Source organism: Hoplias malabaricus, chromosome 12, assembly GCF_029633855.1.
Source record: "Hoplias malabaricus isolate fHopMal1 chromosome 12, fHopMal1.hap1, whole genome shotgun sequence".
In the NCBI taxonomy this organism is placed as follows: Eukaryota; Metazoa; Chordata; class Actinopteri; order Characiformes; family Erythrinidae; genus Hoplias; species Hoplias malabaricus.
Genome location: NC_089811.1, coordinates 38,823,154 through 38,834,813, shown reverse-complemented (window position 1 = coordinate 38,834,813; position 11,660 = coordinate 38,823,154). Strand labels below are relative to the sequence as shown.

Sequence of the window (11,660 nt, the reverse complement as noted above, 5' to 3'; positions counted from 1 at the left end):
ATTGAAGGCGGTTAGCAGGGAGAGCAAAGTGAGGAGCAGAGCTGAAGTTATTTATTTTTAAAGTATTTTAACACGAAGTTTGTCAGGTTTCTGGCGCTCAGTACAAGAGAGAATAAACGGAGGATTATGTGTAAAAAGCCGCTTCAGACACACACCGGAGGAGCTGAAGTATCAGGGCTTAAATTCACGGCTCCTGCAGTGAACTGAGTGTCTGTAAATAAACATACAGCGGATCTCTTTCAGGTTCAATGCGCTCTATTTATTAAGAATGTTCTCTTGATGTCGAGCTGAACGTTTTACATTACAGCAGTTATGTCCAGCACTCTGACCCCAGAACAGCAGAGAAAAATAGAGGAAAACAGACAGAGAGCCCTGGCCAGAAGAGCTGAGAGACTCGCACAGGGAAATCCACAAGCTCTGCCTCCTCAGCCTTCTCACAGCGAGCCTTGCTCAAAGCAGCAGGCTTCCCATTCAGCAGGGCCTTCCAGAAAATACACACCCCAATATAATTTAAACAGAGACACAAAACCATCAGCAAGCAGCACAGCCCCTGCCAGACAGGTACGAATAACACATTTGTTCACGTGTTATATTTCTAGTAAAATCCCAAGAAAGGTATTTTTAGAATATATTTCTAAAAGATATGAGTATATACAAGAGTTAAAAAAAGTAATGTAAACAAACAGGGGGCTCCTGACTGTGTAAGGCCTGTCAGTGGTTTGGTAAAGAGTTTGTAGCCTTTAAGAAATGAGAATATCAGGCTGCACAATTGCTTGAGATCTAGACAAGTCTAAATGTGTTTCTGTCCATTCTTTCACCTTTAAAAGACAGCTCGATGTTTCCTGTATGAGTTTTGGTTCCTTCGAAGGTTTCTTCCTCATGCACCGAGGGAGTTTTTCTTGCCACGGTTGTCCCTGGCTCGCTCATAGGAGGCTTGGACCCGGGTCTCTCTGTAAAGCTGCTTTGTGACAACTTTCTGTTGTGAAAAGCCCTATATAAATAACGTGATTGATTTGATTGATTGAAAAATCAATAAAATGTACGTTCACTACCAAGTTTACTGTGTGTAACCCTTATCCAGTTCAGGGCGGCTGTGGGTCCGGAGCCTACCCGGAATCATTAGGTGCAAGGCCCTGGAGGGGGCGCCAGTCCTTCGCAGGGCGACATACACACACCCACATTCACTCACACATTTGGACACTTTTGAGTCTCCAGTCCACCTACCAACGTGTGTTTTTGGAGTGTGGGAGGAAACCGGAGCACCCGGAGGAAACCCACGCAGACACAGGGAGAACACACCACACTCCTCACAGACAGTCACCCGGAGGAAACCCACGCAGACACAGAGAGAACACACCACACTCCTCACAGACAGTCACCCGGAGGAAACCCACGCAGACACAGGGAGAACACACCACACTCCTCACAGACAGTCACCCGGAGGAAACCCACACAGACACAGGAAGAACACACCACACTCCTCACAGACAGTCACCCAGAGGAAACCCACGCAGACACAGGGAGAACACACCACACTCCTCACAGACAGTTACCCAGAGGAAACCCACGCAGACACAGGGAGAACACACCACACTCCTCACAGACAGTCACCCGGAGGAAACCCACGCAGACACAGAGAGAACACACCACACTCCTCACAGACAGTCACCCGGAGGAAACCAACGCAGACACAGGGAGAACACACCACACTCCTCACAGACAGTCACCCGGAGGAAACCCACGCAGACACAGGGAGAACACACCACACTCCTCACAGACAGTCACCCGGAGGAAACCCACACAGACACAGGAAGAACACACCACACTCCTCACAGACAGTTACCCAGAGGAAACCCACACAGACACAGGGAGAACACACCACACTTCTCACAGACAGTTACCCAGAGGAAACCCACACAGACACAGGGAGAACACACCACACTCCTCACAGACAGTCACCCGGAGGAAACCCACGCAGACACAGAGAGAACACACCACACTCCTCACAGACAGTCACCCGGAGGAAACCCACGCAGACACAGAGAGAACACACCACACTCCTCACAGACAGTCACCCGGAGGAAACCAACGCAGACACAGGGAGAACACACCACACTCCTCACAGACAGTCACCCGGAGGAAACCCACGCAGACACAGGGAGAACACACCACACTCCTCACAGACAGTCACCCGGAGGAAACCCACACAGACACAGGAAGAACACACCACACTCCTCACAGACAGTTACCCAGAGGAAACCCACACAGACACAGGGAGAACACACCACACTTCTCACAGACAGTTACCCAGAGGAAACCCACACAGACACAGGGAGAACACACCACACTCCTCACAGACAGTCACCCGGAGGAAACCCACGCAGACACAGGGAGAACACACCACACTCCTCACAGACAGTCACCCAGAGGAAACCCACGCAGACACAGGGAGAACACACCACACTCCTCACAGACAGTTACCCAGAGGAAACCCACACAGACACAGGGAGAACACACCACACTCCTCACAGACAGTCACCCGGAGGAAACCCACGCAGACACGGAGAACACACCACACTCCTTACAGACAGTCACCCGGAGGAAACCCACGCAGACACAGAGAGAACACACCACACTCCTCACAGACAGTCACCCGGAGGAAACCAACGCAGACACAGGGAGAACACACCACACTCCTCACAGACAGTCACCCGGAGGAAACCCACGCAGACACAGGGAGAACACACCACACTCCTCACAGACAGTCACCCGGAGGAAACCCACACAGACACAGGAAGAACACACCACACTCCTCACAGACAGTTACCCAGAGGAAACCCACACAGACACAGGGAGAACACACCACACTTCTCACAGACAGTTACCCAGAGGAAACCCACACAGACACAGGGAGAACACACCACACTCCTCACAGACAGTCACCCGGAGGAAACCCACGCAGACACAGGGAGAACACACCACACTCCTCACAGACAGTCACCCAGAGGAAACCCACGCAGACACAGGGAGAACACACCACACTCCTCACAGACAGTTACCCAGAGGAAACCCACACAGACACAGGGAGAACACACCACACTCCTCACAGACAGTCACCCGGAGGAAACCCACGCAGACACAGAGAGAACACACCACACTCCTCACAGACAGTCACCCGGGGGAAACCCATGCAGACAAAGAGAGAACACACCACACTCCTCACAGACAGTCACCCGGAGGAAACCCACGCAGACACAGGGAGAACACACCACACTCCTCACAGACAGTCACCCAGAGGAAACCCACGCAGACACAGGGAGAACACACCACACTCCTCACAGACAGTTACCCAGAGGAAACCCACACAGACACAGGGAGAACACACCACACTCCTCACAGACAGTCACCCGGAGGAAACCCACGCAGACACAGAGAGAACACACCACACTCCTCACAGACAGTCACCCGGGGGAAACCCATGCAGACAAAGAGAGAACACACCACACTCCTCACAGACAGTCACCCGGAGGAAACCCACGCAGACACAGGGAGAACACACCACACTCCTCACAGACAGTCACCCAGAGGAAACCCACGCAGACACAGGGAGAACACACCACACTCCTCACAGACAGTTACCCAGAGGAAACCCACACAGACACAGGGAGAACACACCACACTCCTCACAGACAGTCACCCGGAGGAAACCCACGCAGACACAGGGAGAACACACCACACTCCTCACAGACAGTCACCCGGAGGAAACCCACGCAGACACAGGGAGAACACACCACACTCCTCACAGACTTCGTAATAAATCTTACACCGTTGGAGCCTGTTAATTTCCCTTTTAAATGGTGCCACATTTGTAATGAGCAGTAGAACTGAGTGTGTGGGTTGCGCCCATGAATAATTTGAAATTAACAGGCTCCAGCGGTGTAAGATTTATTACAAAGAAGCATTGTTACAGCAAAGAAATAACCTACTAAACACACATCTCCTTACTTTTGGTGCTATGTTTATATTTCTCTGATACAAGAAAACAATGAATGAATAACTTGTGCTTAATGTTTGTTTTAAATGAAAATTAGATCAAGTGCAGTCTCCATCTTTTGCACTGAATCCCAGGGTGTGATATTTTTCTTATGTTTCAGGCCCAACTCATAGACGCCCTCCCGGTTCCTAAACGACCCCTTCCAGGCAACGAGTCTAAGACGTCGGCTCCTTTGGCTACTTTCAAACCTCCTGGGCCTAAACCCGACGCAGTGAAGCCGGCTTTTAAGGCTGGCACTTTCTACGGACAGAGCCAGGGGAAGTCTGCCCAGACTTCTGTCAAACAATCACCTAAACTTTCAGACGCTGGCTGTGCTGGGACTTCTAAAAGAACAGCCGTGTCTGTGAGGGGGAGATGTGTGCCACATTCAGAGGAGCGTTTCAGAGTAGAAGTCAGCTACCATGCAGAACTCATCGCTGTGTTCAAAAATATACCGTCCAGGAACTATGGTGAGGAACACATAGCTGCAGCTAAAAATTCACTCTTTATTTGTGATAATTAACGTTAGAATCTGATAAACGCACACAGGGATCACATGGCTTTGTTAAATCCCACCATCAGCAAAAATTGAACACTCTGTTGCCGTACATTATTAATTATTGGATAGGAGTGAAGTTATTTTATTATTTATGTTTATTAATACACCGTTTATATTAAAATAATGTTTAGAAATGATAGTTCAGAGGGGGAATGATGAACATTACAGTTGTTATTTATTTCCTAATTCATTATAAAATCATATAATACTCAGATGATTTTATAATATGCTACAAATTGTTGATATAAAATGTTACGTTTTCTATTGTGTTTTTCAACAAAGAAATGAACCTTCTTTTACAGATCCAGCGACAAAGATGTGGAACTTCAGCCTCGAGGACTATAAGATCTTAAGTAGGTCTTCATTGCACTCCCCAGAGATCACATCTGTTGTGCTTTCCCCACTGTAGAGTCTTACACTAGTCTTACAGCTGTGTATCAGGCTTAATTTACTCAAAGCGCTGTGATTTTATCTCCTCTCAGTGGAGGAGGCAGCAGGCATCCCCTCTGTTTCTCTGAAAGCTCTGGAAGGAATGGAGGGTTTGGATCTGTCGGCGACCAGAAGCCGCCCCAAAGATGCTGCAGCCCTGACTGCCTTGATGAAGCTGTGTCAAGGCTGGCAGAAACCTGGGGCCACAGTGAAGGGCAAATACACCCTCGTCTCCTGCTCTCGCCTGGAGGTGGATGTTGGATACCATGCAGATGTTATAGGCGTCTTCAAACAGATGCCTTCTAAAAATTATGGTGAGACATCGTTAATATTTCAGGTTAAAACTATGACATAGTGACATTAATTGTTCTGTTTGGTTACGTTCTTTGTTTAAATCAGAAATGTTGTTTTAAATAACTTTTATTTTTGTTAAAGACATGAACACAAGGAAGTGGAATTTCCAGCTCGATGATTATGGAAAGCTAAGTGAGTATTTAACTCGTCTTGTGAGGCCTTGCAAGTGAAATATACTGAGAAATACATCTGAAAGCTTTGTTTAGATAGTTATTAGATCAGCTCATGTTTATGTAATTAATAACTCTCTGGTAAAATAACGTTTATTTAATACTGACACTAGGAAGGGCCGGTTCCAAATCATCATGCTCAGATATGCAGAGCCTCCTGAGGCCTTGATTCATTGCATTCATAGCTTCATAGGGAGGAAGTGCTGATTGGGAATCTGACTGCCATTGTTTAGGAGTAAGCCATGGATCAGCAGCGTTCAATCTAGTGCGCTCAGTCTGAAATAAAATTGGCGTAACTGATGTGTGTTTTTTTTTTATTTCTCCTCGTCCTAATCTGTGTGAGCAGTGGAGGCTCTAAACGACATTCCTTCTGTGGAGATCGAACCCTTGCCACGCGCCGTGCTGCAGGTTTTCTCGTCCCAGTTTGAGAAGAGCCATCCTAAAGACTCTGAGATCCCCGAGGCTGATCTGTCAGGAGTTGACTCCACTCTCACACGCAGCCTCATGCCCTTTCAGCTGCATGGTGTCAAGTAGGTTCAGTCACCTATAGGGTTTCAGCCATTGTGGCATTCGTGTAGGATTCAAATGTGCGCTCGGGTACAAGTTGTCTTAAGGTTATTAGGGTTTGGAGAAAAAAAATAATTTTAAAAACGAGAGCAAAGAGAAACGAGGCCAGTCTTGTTTTGCCGGACCTCCATTAGCCATAGAGCCGTGGTCACAGTGGTGTTGGTGGCATTTCAAAAACAGGAAAAGCCCAAATAACACCCCCTTGTCAGTGGAAGGTGTGGAGAAGCTGTGGTGCTTCATATCAATGTCTGTGTTTCCATGTGGTGTTTATTCTGTGAGTGTGTTGTACAGAAAATATGGAGCAGGTAATAAATGCAGAAATGAAAAAAGGAGCACAGCGTTTCGTTCATAAAATATAACACTGTCATCAGTGTTTTTCTCCTTCATTTTATTTAAAAATAAACAGTAGACGATCCACCACCAAAGAACAAAGACCAAGAACATTGTGTTGATTTTAAGAATTAACCGTTACTTATTTATTCAGTGAAACAGGTGAAAGCAGGTGAAGTTTAAGGAGGCTGTTGTTTGGAGTTTTATAAACACAATGACGCCACAAAATGTCCCCCCACCACTTCCATTTTCACTATTTCAGGGTTTGATGCCTATTGAAGACACGAATTACAAAGACCACTGTAATGTTATTAGCCAAGACTTAATGTTACATACACTTTCCATGGTGAATTACTACGGATAACAGCATTTGTCTAATGTTTTCACGGTCGTGGAGCTTATAGTGGTTAACATCCCCTCGTCCACAGAGCATTGAAATTAAGTTTGTGTTTTATATGAAGAAAAACAAATGAATATTTGTTACGATGTTGCTTGTTTTGTGCAGCTTTGCTGTGTCCAGAGAAGGCCGTCTACTGCTGGCTGATGATATGGGTCTAGGCAAAACTATACAGGCCCTCTGTATCGCAGCCTACTACAGGAAAGAGTGGCCACTGCTGGTAGTCACTCCATCCTCTGTTCGCTTCACATGGGCAGAGGTAAGGGGCTTTATCACTGGGCGCAGGGCAGGAAGACACCCTGGAGGGGGCGCCAGTCCTTTGCAGGGTGACACACACTCACACATTCGCTCACACACTGGCCTTGTCTCAATGGCTGCAAAATACAACAATAAACAATAGGAATTTTGTGTCTTGTTCTGTTTTAGGTTTTTTTTAGCTAAATCTGGCAGACAAAGATTTACATTCTAATGTATATTTTTTCCTCTTTTGCTTGTGTCAGGCGTTTCAACGCTGGTTACCTTCAGTAGAAGCAGATCGCATTAACGTGGTGGTGAAGGGGAAAGATAACCTTCGCTCAGGCCTCGTCAACATCGTCAGCTATGACCTGCTCAGCAAGATGAACAAGCAGCATTTAGCCAGTCCCTTTGGCGTCCTAATCATGGTACACTGCTCTGTGTAGTTGAAGTGGACTTAGATTGTCTGTGGAATTGCCAACGACCAAAATGGAATTTAACAGCTCAATTGTCATTATAATTATTATAAGAATGAGAACAATAACAAAAACGAGGAGCCCCAAACTACTGACTGGTGTTTACGTAGCGTTGCATAGAAATGTGGTAGCGGTCATTTTGAAGACCAAATTAGGTTTGTACCTTGGCTGCTGTTCTCTAGTAATTTGTGGCAATAATCTTCCATTATTTGGTAACTTCATTAGAGTTGTAGCTTCAGTTGTGAGTGCAGCTGTTTCAGCAGGTTAGTCCTCGCCCAGAGAAAAAGGCTGAGGGCATGTCTATTAAAGTAGTACTAAATACAGTGTACATTGGTTGATGTGTGTGTGTGTGTGTGTGTGTGTGTGTGCAGGATGAGTCCCACTTCCTAAAGAACATTAAAACTGCTCGCTGCAGGGCTGCTCTCCCTCTTTTGAAGGTTTGATGAATTCCTCATTATCTCCAGACTGCACTGGGTCCAGACACAAAAACACAATTAGTCTGCACTCACCCACAACCATTTATGAATGTTTCCCCGTAGTATGTTGCTCAAAAGCCTCAGTTAGTCTAGTTTGAACCATGGTGTAAACACTGTTTGTTGTGCTGAACCTGTCTCTGTGTATTCTGAATCACTGTTTTGTTGCCGTCTCTGGCTGCGTGGCAGGCCGCTAAGAGAGTGGTTTTGTTATCAGGAACCCCCGCCATGTCCCGTCCGGCTGAGCTCTACACACAGATACTGGCTGTGAGACCCACGCTCTTCCCTCGGTTTCATGAGTTTGGTCAGAGATACTGTGATGCTAAGCAGGTACTGGAGCTCTTCAGTGCTGAAGGGCTTTAATGTGTTTAAATGAGGTGCCTCCACTGCTCTGTGTTTTTGTTCTATAATTATTCATGGCTATATTTCCCATTGCCCTGTCGGGCTCTATCAGCTCTACATCCCCACTTCCATCCATCACCATCTCTCTCCCGCTCTCTCTTTAGCTCCCCTGGGGTTGGGACTATTCGGGCTCCTCACACCTGACCGAGTTGAAGCTGCTGTTGGAGGAGTCTCTAATGTTGAGGCGACTTAAGGCCGACGTGCTCTCACAGCTTCCTGCAAAGCAGAGAAAGGTGGTTACCGTGACAACAGATGGTATCAACGCACGCACTAAAGCTGCTCTCTCGGCAGCAGCCAAGGAACTGGCCAGCGGACGCCACAACGTAAGTGACATTTGATACACAGTATCGCCGAATTGTCACATTTTTAAATACTTTTACATAAACTTCATGCCCACATTGGCCTTCAGTTAATCTCCCCAGGAAAGCATGAAACAAAATGGGAAGTTCTGTGCCAAGCATGGGACACAGGGGGGTAGATCTCACCTGCATTTGACTGTGGAGAAGTGAACTGTATTTTTGTGAGAAATGGAGCTTCATCCAGTGTCTCTGGGATGAGTTTAAACTATTACCTGTAATCCAGAAATAATCATCCAGCGTCAGCCAAGCACCAACATCCATAAACACACACACATTATTTGTTTCATAGCCTTTAGCCTCAAATCTTATAAGTAACATATTGCAACTCTGTCAGCAAATGCCGATGTGGGGCTTGTGTGTTTCTACAGAAGATGCAGGAGAAAGAAGCTCTGCTGGTCTTTTATAACCATACAGCAGAGGCCAAAATCAGAGCCATTTTGTGAGTATGACATGTCTCTACTGCTTTCATAACAACAGATTAGTAAAACGCCTCAATACTGATGATCTAATGAGTGAATGGGAATTGTATCTTGTTTTCTTACTGAAAGGAAGATGTATAACCCATGAGACAATGTCCTTGAACGCTACACTTCCCTGCTGTTTGTTTGTTGTGGGTCTTTCCTAAGGGAGTACATATCAGACATGCTGGAGTGTGGACGAGAGAAGTTTCTGGTGTTTGCGCATCATAAACGGGTCTTGGACAGCATAAGCCAGGAGCTGGCGGATAAGGTAACAGAGCAGTGTAAGACTTGTTCGCACAGTCACTCAACATACACCAAAAAAGATTCAATTTACAGTCTGTGTGTGTGGGAGGAATAGAGCAATAACATTTTTGCATGTCCACACCTTAATTTGTTTGACTTATTTTTATTTAAATACGTTTATTATATTTTTTTAAACCCTACAGATATTTTGTACAAAAGCCCATTTCTCACAGGATTAAATGGGATCCTGGGATAAGTTTCTCATTTACAGGTGGTCCTTGTGTTTTATTGCCATGTTTTATGCCATGTTACAAGCTGAAAGACCTATCGTTTTTCAGTAAACTCAGTGGTACTCCTGTAATTTTAGTCCCGTCTGAATACAAGTTTACAGAAGAGCCCTGTCGAGCCCTGTTCTGAATAGGGGCTTTAGGTTTGTTGTTTTTGAAATGTTGTTCATGTTGTTCTTTTACACACTACAGGGAGTCTGTTATATCCGAATCGATGGTTCAACACCCTCAGCTGAGAGGCAGCAATTGTGTGAGAAGTTTCAGTTCTCACAGCAGAGCTGTGTTGCAGTGCTGTCCATCACAGCAGCGAACATGGGCCTCACGCTGCATGCTGCAGATCTTGTGGTGTTTGCTGAACTCTTCTGGAACCCAGGGGTTAGTGTTAATTTGAGGTGGGACTGAATCCTTAGGGACTAGTTATGTTTTTATAAAGCTGATCCCTCTAAGCTCCTTTTCCACATCAGGAGTAGCCCAGAACTTTTATGGACTTCGCCAAATGTGTGAATGCAAATGTCTAACACACATATCGTGCTAGGCCCAGTACAAAATCAGGTTAACATCAATATAACTGTGATAAATGTTCTTTAAGAACAGTGAATCGTTTAAAACTAGACGGAGACAGTGTAGTGCAGTATGTAAGGCATTTTGTAATATTTTTACTTTTTTGAAACAGATACTAATTCAAGCAGAAGACAGAGTGCACCGTATTGGTCAAACCAGCAGTGTGGATATTCACTACCTGGTGGCCAAAGGCACAGCTGACGATTACCTCTGGTAACTAAATTCCTCTTTTTTTAGTACTGTACTTCCTTCGTTTGTTTTTATGCTGTCGAACTGACTCATCCCTGTCCACAGGCCCATGATCCAGGAGAAGATGAATGTTTTAGAACAGGTCGGACTCTGTGAATCCAACATTTCTGACAAGGCAGAGTGTGCCAGTTTCCATAGCAAGGTTAGACGAAACTTTATATTCCGACTCACTGTAGGAGCAAATCCAGCAACAAAAAAAAATCAGTCTACACATGCTGTAAAAGAAATCAGAGTTCTGTAGCGCTTCACAAATGGAAAATATAATGGGTTTAGAGGATGTGTAATGTGTTGATCATCGTTTGTGTTTACAAAAATGAAAGGAAGTAATTTTTCTTTGCACACACCTGTCCATGCCACATTTTAGGACGAAATATTCGAATATTGGACCTTAACAGACCCCTAAAGGCCAAGTGTTTTTCTGATTTTTAAGGATCCCAAGCAGCAGACAATCAAGGAGATGTTCCAGAGGTCATTCTCAGAGGAAGATATAGATGAGTCAGTGCTTCTGGAGGCTGTAAACGACTGGGAGGACACAGAGCACACAAGCTCAGGTCACCAGGAAAATCACTTCTCTGAGAGCCCCAGCAAGAAAAGACGTATTGAAGACTTTTTTAGTAGATAACCCAAATTGTTGAGGGAAAAAAAAAACTTCAGTATTCTTAACACACTGTCATCTGAGCTCTTCTTTTCAAACTTCACAAGCTTGTGGATGTGATTTGTTTTGTTTTTTTTTGGCGTATCATGAGCAGATGTGTATCATGAGCATGTGATTATTGAAGATGTATTTGTAGTTGTAAATATTGTTTAAAATTTGTTAATAAAGCTCAACATTCTTTTAGCTCATGTTGCAAGAATTGCTGCAGTAAATGCCTATTTTTTAGTGATTAATTATTCATTTATTCATTCATTTACTGTTTGTAACACTTATCCAGTTCAGGGTCGCGGTAGGTCCGGAGCCTACCCAGAATCACTGAGTGCAAGGCAGGAACACACCCTGGAGGGGGCGCCAGTCATTCACAGGGCAACACACACACATACACTCACACCTACGGACACTTTTGAGTCGCCAATCCACC

General features: G+C 45.4%; 1 protein-coding gene across 2 annotated transcripts; it reads left to right on the top strand.

Moving 5' to 3' along the window:
- On the top strand, positions 1-11,402 carry smarcal1 (SWI/SNF related, matrix associated, actin dependent regulator of chromatin, subfamily a-like 1). 2 transcript variants are annotated; one of them, XM_066686607.1, is made up of 17 exons: positions 1-561; positions 4,155-4,503; positions 4,895-4,945; positions 5,075-5,335; positions 5,457-5,507; positions 5,892-6,075; positions 6,948-7,098; positions 7,340-7,501; positions 7,921-7,986; positions 8,212-8,352; positions 8,529-8,747; positions 9,152-9,222; positions 9,410-9,512; positions 9,967-10,149; positions 10,448-10,548; positions 10,630-10,726; positions 11,015-11,402. In XM_066686607.1, exons 1-17 carry the CDS (start codon positions 313-315, stop codon positions 11,204-11,206), a joined length of 2,631 nt encoding a protein of 876 aa, XP_066542704.1. In that variant the 5' UTR covers positions 1-312; the 3' UTR covers positions 11,207-11,402. The 2 variants fall into 2 exon arrangements, with proteins under 2 accessions (XP_066542704.1, XP_066542705.1); XM_066686608.1 differs by lacking the exons at positions 10,448-10,548; positions 10,630-10,726; positions 11,015-11,402 and having other exon boundaries at positions 9,410-9,525; positions 9,967-10,143.
- Positions 11,403-11,660: the final 258 nt, after the last annotated feature.